Below are 16,375 nucleotides of genomic sequence, written 5' to 3'. Positions count from 1 at the left end.
TGCCAGAGGTTCCCTTGATTGATCTGCTGCAGCTGAATCGTACCTCTAGGAGCTGGTCAACAATACACAGGGGTTAGATGGATGGGCACGTCGTGTACATTTGCTAAGTGCATTTCCAGGCTCCCGATGAGAGCTCCCATGCAGATGTGTTCCCAGTAAACAGGAAAAATACTGAAATAGCAAGGCACTGCTCAAACTTGTATGTGGTCAAAACCTGCTTCTATCTCCACTGCAAGATGTTTCCGACACCTCTTCAGAGAGGCTTCCAACACAATCACGGACATGGGGAAAGCCAAGTGTTCAATCCTCTGGAGGGCCTTTATCATCCCTTTGTTGTGTCAGTAACGCTCAGTGTTGCACTTAGTAAGATTGGCTTGAGGGGTTTTAAATGAAGCCAATCAAAGATTCATTAACAGGCAATACATTAAGGGAACACAACTACCAGCCACTCGGTGCCCTTTATCGGCTCTGCAGGTCCTGAACAGGCTGTGAGTACTATAAGGTCAGGGCAGTCCTTCAGGTTTTAGTGGGATAGGCCAAAAGAGCAAAAAATGAGCAATTATAGCAACTAAAAGAATAGATTTAGACAACTTCTACATTTCTCAAGTCATGCCATGCATGTAAAATCACACCTCTCACAGGGTGATTCGGGTACAGATTTTTATTATTATTATTGTTATTTGTTTTAAGAAGGTAGGCTGATCAACTCCAAATGGGATCCCTCATTTTGTCACCTCTGTGAGCAGCCAACTCCAATAGCTCTGACATCATTAAAACACAGACACGCCTGTGGCTGCACTGGGAGAGTGCAACGTCACAATCCTAGAGGCATTTACTGATGTTAGCCCCAGTTTTCTATCGGGTAAACATGACCATTTTGCAGATGTAGACCTGAGGCACAGTGAAAACGAAAGCAAGGGATTTACAAACACATAATGCCTACAGCATTTTTCCTGTTATTGGGATCTGGAAAGAGCCAGCGTGCGCAGCAATCCAGCTGGAGAAGCTATGCAAAGCTGCAGGAAGTCCAAAGCAGACTCAGATGCCACAAGGTTACTCTTCCTGCTTATTAGAGAGCACTTCAAGTCATGAAAACATGAGGGTTTTTTCCTGATCTTCCTTCAAAGAAATGTACCCTCCCTTCAAACCCTCCATTCGCTTTTTCAGATCATCCAAGAAATATCCAACAGTGGGAATGAATGGACCACAAAGCAATACCATGAGATGTACTATATCAGCTTCCTGTAACGTAAATAGCCTAATGATGCTGTGCTCCCATTAACGTCAACTATTATAAAGTCAACTACCACATTATTCACTCCGTATTTTCAATAACGGAAGAACAGGATAAATATAACTCCATTGTTCGTAAGGAATAAAAAAAAAAGCTCATCATCTAATGAACTATCTCGCAACAGCAGCAACAACACAGACAAGAAATAGGCAACACGAGGGGCAAGCAGCCAAAATTTCAAAGGCAAATCCAGCACGGCTCTCCCAGAAGCCCATGTTCTTCAGCAGCACTCAAGGATTTCAGAACTGGGATCACTGTTTCAAAGACTCGGCTCCTCCTTCCCAACTGTGGATTTATCCTGTAAGAGAGCTGGGCCAAAGCAGCCTTTTCTGTCTGCAGAATAACAGCAAGGCCTTATACTTTGCAAAAAACATAATCTAGAAATGTCCATTTAAATTGCATCTATCAACAGCTACATATATACATATACATAGTAATACATGGATATATATAGTACTACTCCTGAGGGGAGCTGGAATGCATTTAATTGGTACTGCTGCACTTAAAAAGATCAACTAGCATACTGCTTTTTTAAGTTCACTCTTAAAATACAAATGAAGCCAGTAGCACAGAGTGCTTTCCACAGCTGAAATATAGTTTAATTCTGCATAACAAATAGTCCTCAGCTCCACCAAGTCCATTTGCCAATAAATTCACGATCTACACGCCAGAAACAGAAAATAAAGAAGAAAATTGCCACACAACAAGCTCAGAGATCACTGCACCCTGTCCAGCTGAATGGAACAGCTGGATATAGTATTCAAAATACTGTTATGCTATCGAAATTATTTAGGAACTAAAGTAAAACATTGTGCCAGCTTTCCTCTAACAGCGTTTTCAACCCACAGTACCACAGGTTTTATCTTTTGTTTTGCAGATAACAAAAGAAAACTTAGATGTACAAGTGGGCCAATTAATTCATATTAGATCCACGGTGCTGAGCCTTCCAGAATGGATAAGCAGCTGAAACTCAAATTAACCACTCCAGAACACACCACTGGATTTTTAAACAGCCTAGAACACCCCTTTCTCCCCTAAGTAGGAAGTATTTTCTTTCAGCTCCTCAACTTTCCATCTTGGCAGGCGTTTTTATACCAAAGATCTTTTAACCAACCAAACTTTCACTGCTGATAATCGCAAGAAGCCAAACCCAAGGGAGCCACTTGTGAAAGCAGAACTTGTCTTAGTTTCGTTTCAAAACCTAAAAATAGGGTTTCGCAGTGGAAGAGGCTGGGTGTTCCACTTAGGGCTTCCACTCCGTCAGCATCACTCACACCTTTCAAATCTATCATCAGTTCCTTGCTGCCAAATAACCTCTTGGGATAACCATACAGGAGGGAACCTGCTCAAAAACCTCTTTTGGTTGTTTACAAACCCCAACATGCACAGAAGGAAAATGCAAGGATGAAGCCCCTACCTCCAGTTCCGTCTCCCTCCGATTGATTACATCTGTAGATTGATTCAGCTTTTCCAGCTCCCCCTGAAAAGAAAGGAAGAAAATGTTGAATGTGTATGAAGAAATCTGAGGGAAATGTTTCTGAGAACAACCGTTCAGCATCCCCACAGAAAGCTCACAAGGGCCGTGGGCTTATATATGTAATGAAAACAGGAAAACCTGAGACACTTGGAACAACTTTGCCACTGGTCTTCTATTCTGCAACCTAAAAGAAAAATAATCAGAGCAGCTCTACAGCTTTATTTTAAGGCAGTATGTTTCCTGTTCTGGCCTATTCCTCACAAGTAAAAATAAACGTCAAGTAGAGTCATTTCTGTTCCTGTTAAAGGTAGCCAGCATCTGCTACCTGGAACAGGCACCCCCAAATATATCAGCATCACATTAGTCCTATCACAGGAGATGCAACAGAAGGAATAGACAGCCAGCTCTGTGCTCTGGATTTTGGCAAGCCGCTCTATAACACAAGCAGTCAGTGGGACAGATGACAGTGTTTCTTAAGCCTGCCTTCCAGCCAACATTTTGATCTCTAACAGCAAAAGCAAAGGTGTTAAACCCTCTGAATAAATACGTACTAGAGGCAAAACTAGAGGAGCCCTCCCCCACTCGGCGGGGACTCCTCACGGCCAGCAGAGACGAAACGCGGACCCGGACCCAAAAATACACAGGCAGCAGGTCACGGCTTGGTTAAGGGGAGAGAAAAAATCGCCTGTATAAAACGCGACGGAATCCAAAGCCTTCCGAACGGCACCGACACAAGGGAAACGGCAGCTGCCATTACAGCTCCTTCCGAACAAGAATTAAAACACTACGCCATCTCCTCCCCCACCCCGTTCCCATCCCCGCATTTCGGGGTGCCGGCCCCGCTCCGCAGCCAAGGTCACGGCCGAGAGCAGCCGGGGAGGGGTCCGCACAGCGACAAAGCGCAGCCCCGGGCCGCTCGTGAAGAGAACCGTCCGTCTCCGTACGCGGGGAGGGATCGGCCGGAGGTCCCTCACCTGGATGCGGGGATCCACCTCCTCCTCCTCGGGCCGCGGGGCCTCCTCGGCGGCACGGCCGCGCCTGCCCCCCGGCTCCATGGCGGCTCCCGCCCGCCGCTGCCCGCTCGGCTCCGGCTGCCGCTCAGCGGCCACCTCGGCGCGGCCCCGCCTCCGGGGAAACCCCTCCCTGCCCGCGGCCCCCCCGGCCCTTTGTGCCTGGAGAAGGAAAAGAGGGTAAAATTTCCCCGCTCTTTCCTTCCCCTTTATTTTTTAGCCCCTTTTTTCTTCTGTTCTTTTGTCGTTCCTCCCTGCCCCGCCGGGCACGGCAGGCCCACGCACGTCCACTGCGCGGAGCCGAGGTGAGCGATTTCAGGTGCTGGGGAAAGCCAACCACACCTCACACTGCTCCTTTTGCCTCCTTTTCTGTCTCTTCTATTCCTACAGGCTCTGCTGGTGAGCTTGCAGCAAAGAAAAGGGAAGGAAAGTAGTATTCAAGCTCGTCCAAATAGCTTAAATCCTGAGAGATGGGATGCCACACAGACTGGTTTGAGCAGTGGGCACACGTGAACCCTATGAGGTTCAACAAGTCCAAGTCTTGCACCTGGGTTGTGGCAACCCACACTATCAATGCAAGCTGGGGAATGTAAGGATGGAGCACAGCCCTCCTAGATAGTACCTGGGGGTACTGGTGGATGGGAAGTTAGACATGAGCCAACGGTGTGCCCTCACAGCCCAGAAAGTCAACTGTATCCTGGACTGAATCAAAAGAAATGTGGACAGCAGGGTAAGGAAGGTGATCTGGCCCCACTGATCTGCACTGGTGAGGCCTCACGTGGTGTACAGTGTCCATATGTGGAGTCCTCAGTACAGGAGAGACATGGACCTGTTGGAGCACATCCACAGGAGGGCCACGAAGATGAGATCGAACACCTCCCCTGCGAGGACAGGCTGAGAGAGATGGGACTGTTCAGCCTGGAGAAGAGAAGACTGTGGGGAGACCTGAGAGTGGCCATTTGGTATCTAAAGGGGCCTGTAAGAAGGCAGGGGACAGGCTCTTTAATACAGTCTGTTGTGATAGGACAAAAGGGAAATGGTTTCAAACTAAAAGAGTGGAGATTTAGATTGGATGTAAGGAAGTTTTTCACAATAAGGGTGTTGAGGCACTGGTACAGGTTGTCCAGAGAGGTGGTAGATATACCATCCCTGATGACACTCAAGGTCAGGCTGTACAGGGCTCTGAGCTCCTGATACAGCTGTAGGTAACTGCTCATTGCAGATGACCTCCAAGGGTCCCTTTCCAGCTCAATGATTCTTTGATTCTGTGTACTATGAAAGAAACTGGAAAAATCAAAACAATGTGGGAAGAAAGAAAATGGCACAAACATTTGAACAGTGTATAAACATGCAAAGTTATACCATCAATCCAAACTAATCAAGGAACAGAGGTGTTGCAAAACGCAGATGGGCTGTTCACATCTTCATTTCTCACAGCAAGAGAAACTGTGTAAAGAAAAAGAAAACATCACCACACAAAAGTGGTTTGTTCCTGTTGATTGCCATTAAGGGAATTCAATGTGTGCAAACAATACAGAGCTCCAGAGTCTCCAGGTCTCTCATGTGGCTCATGTGTTTCAACATCCAAAGCTCTGGTCATCCTAAAAACCACAAAGCAGCTTCTGGAAGGGTTAATGCTGGCAATCCTACTGTAGAGAACACAGCCGTGTAGAAGAGCTGGGGTAGCTTTGTCCTATTTCTCCAGGACCTGGGTGGTCTGAACCATTACACAAAAAGCGCTACTTGCTACTTGGGGTACCAAAATGTTATGACATGGACTGTGCTCTTCCCAAGGGATTTATCATGTCTGAGAGAGAACCCCATTCTTCCACTGCCACTGTGACAGCCCCAGAGATTACCAGAACTCAGAATCAAGCCAAATCCATCAATCTGCCACCATCGTGTCAGAGCAAGCTGTTTCTCTCCTCGTTTGTGCTTGGAGTTAGTGTACTGGGAGAGCTGCCCGCACAGCTTGGCTCTGTGCAAGAGATGGTACGAATGCACATCCCCTTTCCCCACAGCTCCAAAGCTCACACACAGCCCCCAAGGCTTCTGAGATCAATTTGAATTAAGCCAGTGCATCAGGGAGGTTTATTTTCAAGAAATTGCTGAAGAATGAACAGATCACAAGTCTGACATCACTAAGGCACAAACAGAAAAATAGCCTTGAGGGGGGAATTTGAAGAGAAAGGGAGACCACTCAGAGTGCATGAATATCGATAAAAGACTCAAGAATATTATTTGCATCATCGGTTTTCTCTGTTCCCCATGAATTAGTTTTGACTGAAACCACTGTCACATGCAATGGGGCAGAGAGGCCCAGGAGTGCATGAGCAGCCCTACTGCGCAGCACGTAGGCAGGGCCCATGCTCTGCTTATGGAAATACGGCACAAGACATCAACGGCAGATGACATTTGGGTATTGCTTTCACAAAGTCATGAGTCATCTCATCCCAGCAAATCTCCTACATGATGTGTCAAAAGTAAGAAACTTCGCCCAAAAAAGACAGCCAGTCATGCTGACCTTTTTCGATTCCCTTACATGCACAAAGGCAGCTGAGTAAAGCCTGCACGGGGTTTGACCAAGGCAGCCTGTGCACTTTCTCCTACATCAATATTTCAAGTCCTGGTCTGAAGCACTCAGTGTTCAACTATCAAGCGAGGTTCAGGCAGGAAAGAACAGGGCTCTCTGTTGTTAATGGTATTCTGGAGTGGCCACAGCAGGGGATTAGCACCGAGTGATGGGGCCAAGCTGTGGCTCAACACAAGTTACTCTGGAGGTGGTACAGCTCATCTGAAAAGCACCAGTACAGGGAGAGTCATGGTACAACTCACTTTAACAACTGTTTTAATCACACCAGACAATGCATCTGTGTTGTGCAATGTGACAGCTGCTGTTTGGGGTACAATCTTTACCATTATTGCCAGATGTGGAGTATAGAAACCTCTGGGCAAGGGCCATGCTCTGGCCAAGCAGCAGTCTTACCTTCAAGAGTAGATAACCCCATTTTTTGGTCCCACAGAAATTCTCAGTGTATAGGCAGCAGTTGGCAGGGAAAAGCAGGCAAGGGAGGAGTACAGAGAGCATTTTCTCCCTTGTTCTGGAGGATGTTTCATGGACTAAGTATTACATTGTCTGATTAGACACTGGGGAAATAGAAGTTGCATTTTAAGTAAAATCAGCCAGGATGTGTCAGTGAGGGACCACTTAGGGAAACATACCAATGACTGCAGTTAATTTAGCAGAGGAAAAAAAAATATCCAAGTGAATGGATAGTGCAATTCTACATGTATCTGATGTTTGGTACATCTTGAATGGATTCAAAAGAAAGGCTGGGTTGGGCTGTTCTGTTGTTTTGATGTGTGGTGTTTTTCAAGTCTATCTTACATTCAGATTTGTGCTTGTACTGTTCCAAAAGCTTGATTCTGCCCAAGCACTAGAGGGAAGAGCTTAAAATACAAATCAAAGCTGCATCTCCTTCCTCAGAAACAAGTTTTACTATCTCCTTTTTGAATGCTGATAACATATTGAGCAGAGTTCAGGACTAATTGGCACATATCTGATTACTGAAGACACATTCATGGTTCCTGGAAAACCTTGTGGAGAAAATTGACCGAGACACCGCCTTGCTTACAGAATATTGCCTCTCTTTCCTCAAGGGGACCAGAAAAATAGTTCTGCTCTGAAAATTCTTCAGCTTTTGTTGATTATGATGCCAGAGGCTAATTTCCCATTGGCCTCAAATATTGAAGCGTTATAGCAATTTAAGTAAATTACCATCAAATAAACACAGAAGTATAAACAGTCCAATTCTAACCAAGTACATAAAACTTGGCTCTCAAAATACACTTATGGGCGTAAAATCCTCTAAATAATTGCTATAACTGAACTAATCCTGAAGACCGCTTTAGTGATTTTACACGCTAACTTTGACAACATTACACCATGTATTAGTTCAGCCCAGAGAGTTCTCGTGTTAAACCAAGTCACCATCTCTCTCTTCTAAACTGCAGCAAAGACACTGCTCTACCAGCATTCAAGCCCCATATGCTTTGCTGCTTCTTAGAAGTATACTGTGCATGTTGGAAACATTTTTAAGCACTAAGATTTCGCCCACAAACCCAGTACATTTAAAGATCCAATCCTTCAAGTCTTAAATCTTACAGATAAGAGGCCAAGCCCTTGCTTTATATTTGGAGATACAGGCTGCATTTACTGAAGGTTTTAATACTCTGTGTATCCCAGGAATTTAAACACTTCTGAAGTGATCAGAATCAAACTTCCTCTGGCTTTTTCTCAGTCTATATCTGAGAACTGTTATCACAGTTCTATATTCCTGATGTTAGCAGCATGATCTCTCTCTGTGTTTTAGGAAGCACTAAAAATCAAGCATTCTTTTTTACGGCACCACATTATGATGCTATCACCTTACGAACTTGCACACAAACACTGAACACAGATACGTTAATGGGCCTTGAGCATCTATGGAACAAAAAAAAAGTGATGTGCTATTCCACCTACAAGGAATGTATTTAAAGAAAATTCTACATCCCAAAATACCATTTAGTTCATTTCTTTTTAACAAGCATCGCTTAAGGATGAATAAAAATACCCTCTAGTCTTTCAAGGCTACAAAGAAGGGAGGCTTATTTAAAGAAGTACAGTCTACTTTCTAGCCATGCTTAGCCTAGATACTTTCAAAAAAAGCTAAATATATATTAGCAAAATTACCTTCTTGGCCAGTTGATACTTTCTATCCCATTATATATTTCTATCCCAGTTGATACCTTTCTATCCCATTAACTACTTTTCTAACTATGACGAAACCTCATCTGGATGATGCTTTATACAGATAGTGTAAGTATATGTATTTATATAAAATTTGCATAAGCGTTACTAAATATACAGTACATGACTAATAGCTTGATCGATGCTTGCTGCTGTTTCATACAGAGAGAATCACCACCACCACAGGACTTTCTTCTCACACAGTCTGTCCATGGCAAGGTGGGTGGTGTGGAATTTCCCACTGGAAACCACCATCACAACAATGCTGTGTCTCCAGAGAAGAAACGGAGGCCCACCGCCCATCTGCACAAAGTACTAAGTGTGCTGCTTTTGCAGATTTAGGAGATAGCACAGCAACATGAGACACCCTTACTTGTATCTGGTTCTGAATGATAAGAAAAAATCCCCTTTACAGTGCCTGATGCTTTAACAGGGAAAACTCTACACTGCATCCCTTTCAGTGGAACAAATTCCCTGCTCTGCCATCTGTATTCTCGATAAGTAGTCTCCCATCAGTTTCAGTGGGGACAGATCAAATGCAAAGGTGTAAATTTATACATAGAATAAGACCTTAGACAAGAGGTGCCTTGTGAGAGCCAACATGAGACACGAGAGCCAACATGAGATGCAAGAGCCATTCTCCTAAGCCCAGCCCAATAACCTGGTAATGCTTCTTCAGTGAGCCAGATACAACATTGCTATTCAGTACAAAAACACCCACACTCATCTTTTATTTCTTGTGCTCAGACATATATGCAAGCCACATTTAAAACACTGATTTAAAGAATAACCTATACTGACAGATTAATAAAGAAACCCCTGCAGCAGGGCAATATGAAAATGCAAGGGCAAAAGTAAAATGCTAAGTAAGAAAGATCAGATGGTCGGGTTCTGTGTATTCACATGGCTAGTGTATGGCAGCAAGAGGCACAAATGGTTGCTGACGGTTTTGTCAACCCTGCCCTTACATGGGATGGCCACTTCATGCACTCAGCACAGAGTAGTCTTCCAGCCCAGCAGTAAACATTCATTCAAGCATTAGCTATCCAAGGAAGCTTTCCCTTTGTTTTTCTTTACAAATCCCACATCTTTGTGGTGCTAATTGTTTAAATATAGGGAAGGAGTAGAGATATTTCAAGAACAGGATGGCCCAGATAACCGCAGAAATATTGAAAATAAACTTTCAAACAAGGAGCCAAGTAGCCCAGACAGCTACAGAAAGGCAGTGAGATTTAGGACCTCATTACTCTCACAGCCAACTGATAAGCAAAAAGAAAAGGAAGAAACCAAGGTTTGTCTATAGAAATAGAAGTCAAGGACCGGCAACCAAACAGGGGAACTCCTGCTTCTGAATTGTGGGGAACGGCTGGCAGCCAAGAGGAAAGCAACTAGCACAGCCCTTCCACAGCCAAGCCCAATTAAGATATCAAGAGGTCTTTGCACAGTCTCTTTGCTTCCTAACCCAATTGGACTGACCCATAAGCAGTGATATGAGAAAAAAGAGATGTTTTTCCTACCCTCCTCCTTAGCATTCCTCTTAGGCTCATTGTAGCCTAATTTTATGAAGTATCTAGATGCAGAAACAGTTGTCAGTGTAACCAATTTGATTTTCAGGTCTGCAAGATTCCCAGGGTCCCCCCCTCAAGTGTCTCTTTCCTTCTAAATATGTATGGAAATCCAAGAACCACTCAAATACTAAGATATAACAGTCCCTATCAGCTTCATAACAGTAAATGGCTTATTGTGCACCAAGAGTCTTTGCCCTCTCTCCTATCATTAATAGTGAGATTTTTGCCTTCAGCCTACCACCTGACAGAATCACAGTCTTCAGCGCTTCTCATTACATAAAAATCAAGCAGTTGAGCACATTGTGTGTAGGAGTGAAGCAGATTCTGTTTTAGCACCTAACACTATACTTCAGGATAAGAGGCAACGATGATCTGCATTCTGTCTCGCAGAATATCCCAAGTTGGAAGGGACCAACAAGGAACAACAGGTCCAACCCATGGCTCCACACAGGACCACCAAAATTAAACCCAGTGTCTGAGAGCACTGTCCAAATGTTCCTTGAACTCTATCAGCTTGGGGCTGTGCCCAGTGTCCTCTGGGGAAGAGCCTTTTCCTAACACGCTCCAACCCTGCCTTGATGCATCTCCATGAGGTTACCACTTTCCCCTGTTCCCACCACCTCAAGTATCATCAAAATGCTTTCCCTTATCTATCCTTGTCCTTCCCTTCTCTTTCCCCTCCCTCTCCTGACCTCCTCAACTTTACATCTTGGTAACCCCTCTCTTAGAGGCAGAATTTTCTGTTCACTCTTCCCAGTTATTTCCTGCCACACTCTTGTTCACTTTCACACACCTCAACCTTCCACCATAACATGGTCTCAGCAGTGCCCTATGAGCATGGCAACTCAGTCTTCAAGCTGACCTTCCTCCATCAGACACAGATCTCTCCACTGCCTCCCAGCAGGACAGCCTTAAACCAGAGGCTGTTGGACCGCCCCAGTAACCCACAGGGAAAGGGAGGCAGCAGAAAGAAGACATACCATAGGCTCTGCCAAAGTGAAAGCAAAACTGCCCACTGCTTCAGGAACTTCTGAGGACTACTACCACTGTAGCCTGATATTATGTTCTTCCTTGGGAAGAATAAAACTCATTTCTCCTGAAATCTCACCAATATGAGGGCAGCTTTACAAACTCAGTAAAAAAGAGCTTGTAGGGCCAGCAGTGAAGCGTTTCACCTTTAGAGTCCTTGCAGCCCACTCATTGGTCACAAAACTTTATTATTATTATTATTATTATTGTTGTTGTTGTTGTTATTATTGTGTTATTTTCAGACATACTGACTTTCATTAACACATGGATGAACACAGATAACTCCCAGCTGACGATGTTGCTTCTCTCATCTACAGTGTGAGCCTTCCCCTGAGTCACTCTTACAGTCACAGAGTCATGGAATCATAGAATGGTATGGGTTGGAAGGGACTATTAAGACCATCTCATTTCAAACCCCCTGCTACAGATAGGGACCCATTTAAACCAGGTTGCTCAAAGCCCCATCCAGCCTGGCCTTGATCTCCTCCTGAGAGGGGGCATCCACAGCCTCATTAGGCAACCTCTTTCAGTGTCTCACCACACTCACATTAAAGAATCTCTTCCTAATACCTAGTGTAAAGATATTCTCTTCCAGTTTAAAGCCATTTCCCCTTTTTTGGTCACTATATGTGCTCATAAAGAGTTCCTCCCTAACTTTCCTGTAGGCCTCTTTGGGTATTAGAAAACCACTACAAGGTCCCTCCAGAACCTTCTCCAGGCTGCAGAGCCCCAACTAAGCAATGTTTAGCAAAGGAAGGGTGCCCAGGTGCTTTGTTGCCAGGACTGTTTCAGCAAACAGACTGAATGGCTCAGGAAATCAGCACAAAAGAATGCAGGTATGGAGAAAAGTAGTTGAAGGTTTCTGCATTGAACAGGTGTGTGAGCATCATCCAGCCCTCGCTTGCAGATGGAATCACATATCACAAAATATTCTGAGAATATATTTAACATGCAGCTCTTCTCAGGAGCAAGTCAACCAGAAAGAAAATTGATCTCCCTTCCTGGGCTCGATCACAGGAGAGAATTCAGTGCACTGAGCACCCTGGAGACCCAGAAGGCCTATCTCTGAGATCTCTGAAGCAGAACTGCTGTCAAGAGTGTAAAGGCAGTCCTGATGCAAGGGGATGAAATTTATTCTCATTTAGTCTGGTATCTGTGCTGCTGCCCAGAAAGTGGAATGGAGTGGAGCCCCTATAATTGCAACTGCAGCAGTGCATCAGTATTCATTTGCCCCCTTGCAAGCACCCTTCTGGAGCAGTAATTCTTTCAAGGGAGCAGGAGAGAAAAACAGATAGCCAGCAGCGTGCTAATCCCCACAGACAGAGCAGTTTTAACGCAGTGTAATCTTACAGAAGGAGGAAACAGCATTTCCTTTGTGCCAAAGGTATCAGAATGGTCCAAGATGGCAAGCTCCACTGATATTAACTTTATTAAAGGAGCAGTGATCCCACAAGCCCTGAGGAGGCTTGGAGGGAGCCAGCCAGAAACAGAGAAGCATCCACTTGTAATGACAGAAAATAACAGACAGCTGGGACCTCTTGAAAGGACATATAGGCAAATGTACACACAAACTGGAAACTGCAAATCACAGCAACAAATTTACAGCTATCATACAGTAGCACAGCAGCAATGTGCTCAGCTAAATAACTGCCTCTGATTCTTCTTGAATTCGGCACCTGTATTATTTTGCAGCAGTTGTACAATTTACCAAAGGGGGAAGTGGTGCCCTGGGGTTATTATTACAAGAGTGCCAAACCTTCTCCAGTCAGTTCCTCAGCAAAGAAAGGTTTTTCCATGTAAATTGGATTGAGAAGTGAAAGAAAAGAGACTGGCATTCTGTATAAAGTTCTGAGCAAGAGGAGCCTACTTTTAATTAAGCCTTACTTTAAATAACAGTAGGATTCACATTTTTTTCACAGATGCTCTCCTGCATCTAAATATCAGAAAACAATCAATGCACAGTGGTGCTGAATGTAAAATCAGTTCCTGAACACCTTAAGTTAACACACAGGAGATGCCCTCCTGATGGCATGTCAGTACATCTCTTGCATGAACACCTTAGAAACAGCAGCTTGCACTATACGACACTGCTCAGACATTCAGAATCTCCTTGCAGAAATCAGCAGAAGCCTATGTTGTCTGTTAGGATGAGATACTTTTGTTACGTATATTTGGTTATACAGAATCTTTAAAGCGTTCAAAACAATTGAGAGCCTTGCCTCCTCCTCATGCAAAATGGGAAGTGAAATGTGAATCAAGGTTCTGAAACACAAAACTGTAGTATTGCAACAGAAGCAGAGAATACCAATGCATTCGCCTCCCCCTCCCTGCAAACAGTTCAATTATCATCATGTCCCCGAGCAGATTCCACACAATCACTGTGACATCTGTTAGGGAAATGAACACAAATCTATATCTGAACACAGAAAACACACTGGCGAGGTTGCAGCAGGGGGAGGGAGATTAGGTGTCACTTATCACACAAACTAGAAAATGACAGCTTGTCACATCCCTGAGTAAATACCAGCAGAAGCAAGACGACGCAAGATGCTGCTTCACCTTTTTACCCCAGCACAGCGTTACAGAGATACAGATTAAGGACAGTACTGCAGCTTCCTATCCTCTGCCTGCAGTTATAGCATCTGGATGCCCATCGCCCCCCTGGGAGCACTAGCAGTAATGGATTAGATCCGCTGCTCATGCACGTCAGCAAAGCTGACTGAACTGGAGGGAGCTGAGCCCCTTTCCTAGCTGGAGCCAGAAGGGCTGTAGAGGGTGAGTGTGAAATAACCTCTTTTTGAGTCACTCATGGATGGCAAGGAACTGCCCACATCCTTGTCAGCAGCAGGACAGTGCTGTGATATAGAAGCAAGGGGCTTAGCCATGACGTGCTGACGTGTGAAAAATCACAATATCACATAGTACAATCCTCTTTGCTCACTCACCTTAATGAAGGGAAAAGTGAGCTCAAATTCCTGTGTTTCCCCAAGCACAGGTGTGCACCCATGGACAGCTGCAGAGCCCCTCACACACTGTCTGAGCCCACAGGCAGGAGGCATGTTTCCATCTTAGAATCAGATGGAAAAGACCTCTGAGATCACCTAGTCCAGCTGTCCACCTACCACCAATATCACCCGCTAAACCATGTCCCTGGGTAGCCTGTGGCAGAGCCCAGACACTCTTTCAGAGAAGTTTTCCCTAATATCCAATCTGGGAGTCATATTGGCAAGCCTTCAGTCATCTGGGACCTCTCTGTTTGATCAGGACTGCAGATAGATGGTGGAAAACAGCTTGGAAATTGCATCCACCAGCTTCCCGAGCACCCTCAGGTGGATCTTCCACCACCCTGCAGTCCAACATGCAATACTTCAATGGCTGCATCATGTGGCTAGGCACAAGGCCTCTCCTAGCTCCAAGATGGAGGAAGGGCTGCGGAACGAAGCTACTGACAAAGAAAAAAATCACCATCTAACAAGAGTTCCTTTAGCTCCAAAAGCTATTCCCAACAAGATAGCTTTAGTTCCAAAAGCTATCCCCAAGGCCTCCCACCTCTACCTTCAGGCAACACAATGGAGTGTGCTCGAGACATATCACACCTCCATCTGCAAGAAATACATTGCACTAACAGTTAATGGTATCTCATAGCGGTGCAGTGCCCTTTCACTGATGATGGGCTCTTCTCTGGCATTTTCCCCACACCCAGAAGCCTGCATTCAAGGCACTGTATATTCTGATTCATGCGGTGTTAACACAACTGTGAAAAAGATACTATTCCAGCTCCCTTCTACCTTTAGACACACAGCCTCCCACCCCCTCTTCATTGTGCTTTTACAGAGAGAGTTTGTTCCTAACTGGTACCCAAGTGCTCATAATCAGATTAACTCCTCCACAAAGAAAGTGCTGCTTTTTGTCCTGCTGAGAACAGATAACTTAGATTTCACCTACATAATCTGATTCTTAAAATCATCATAATCAGGCTTTGGTGGAACCACTGTTTTAACAGATGTGTGGCTGATGCGTTTCCTAGTTTTATGATAGTTGGACAACAGGCATAACAAATAATTGGTTTGAGAATAAGCAAAACTTTAGGATCTTGGACAGTGGAGATGAATACCAAAATCAGAGCTCAGAATTCTCCTTGGGACTTCTATTGGTTCATAATCTGCTTCTCCACAATCCTAACCTGAAGCTTTAAGTATAAAAACACATAGAAAAGACTTTGGCAATTGGACTCCTGACCTGAATTTGTTTTCTCATGCAAAAGATAAACTTTAAGCTTTCAAGAGTTACACATTTACAGCCTGATTTCACAACAAGGAACACCGATTCTTCTACTCAGTAGAAAAACAGCACCATTATCCCTAAGAAAGCTGTATTCAGTAGTTAACAGTGAGAAGCTACTTGAAAACAAAATGTAGGACAGGAACAGGAAGGGGTTTTAAGCTATCTGAAGGAAGCTTATTCTTAGAACTACAAGAATACTTTACATCAGAATCATTTAATAAGCACACTGAAATGGTTCCCTATTAATCACATTTTTGGCCAGGCATTTTAAATTCATGGCTGCAGCAACCCTACTACCTGTTTCAAAGCAGAGGTGAGAGGCCTGTGCTTGTTCTTGCTGCAGCTTGACCCAGAACCACGCTGCTGCTGATGTGCTCCTGCCCCAAGCAGTGAAATGCAAGGATGCAATGGGAGTGTGCACAGGAACACCACAGAAACACCTGTATGCCCTGAAGAGGAAATATAAATGAAGAAAAAGAAGCTGCAGAGAAAGAAACAGCAGAGAAAATTGAGTTTTAAAACTACTTTTTCTTTTAAAAGTTTTAGTTAAAAGGTTACTTCACTGCTTTACATGCAGTAAAAATAAAAGGGAAGTTCAAAAGACTCTGCTTCTAGCTGCCACGCAGTTTGCTTTCAAGTTTGCAGCCCTGTGTGGTTTCTGGGATGAGCAGATACCTCTTCTGGGTGTTTCTAACACACCTACTGACTTAGATCCCTATCCTGCAAATGCTAATGTACTTGCTCTTGTCTGCAATATCCAAGATACGCTTTATGTGCATTATATCTAGGACACCTTAGAAACTATGAGTGAAGACAGACATTCAACATGGCACATTTTGGTGGAATATCACTGTTGTAGTAAAAAAAGGGAGCCCAGTAGTCTTAAATCAAGAAATCCTGGACAGCTTTAAGCTAATTAGGCAA

The 16,375-nt window shown here is 44.4% G+C and overlaps 1 protein-coding gene across 1 annotated transcript in view; it reads right to left on the bottom strand.

Annotated features, from left to right (window-relative positions):
* Positions 1-3,880, bottom strand: part of SH3BP5 (SH3 domain binding protein 5) — a 35,653-nt gene extending 31,773 nt beyond the window's left edge. Inside the window, exons 1-2 of the mRNA XM_015854066.1 lie at positions 3,746-3,880; positions 2,712-2,774 (exon numbers count right to left, since the gene is read on the bottom strand). Of these exons, the coding sequence (XP_015709552.1) occupies positions 2,712-2,774; positions 3,746-3,826 (144 nt within the window). The 5' untranslated portion in view covers positions 3,827-3,880. The remainder of the gene's footprint in view (positions 1-2,711; positions 2,775-3,745) is intronic.
* Positions 3,881-16,375: the final 12,495 nt, after the last annotated feature.

Source organism: Coturnix japonica, chromosome 2 (genome assembly GCF_001577835.2).
Source record: "Coturnix japonica isolate 7356 chromosome 2, Coturnix japonica 2.1, whole genome shotgun sequence".
NCBI lineage: Eukaryota > Metazoa > Chordata > Aves > Galliformes > Phasianidae > Coturnix > Coturnix japonica.
Note: the sequence above shows the minus strand (reverse complement) of the source record. Positions and strands in the feature narration are given on the sequence as shown.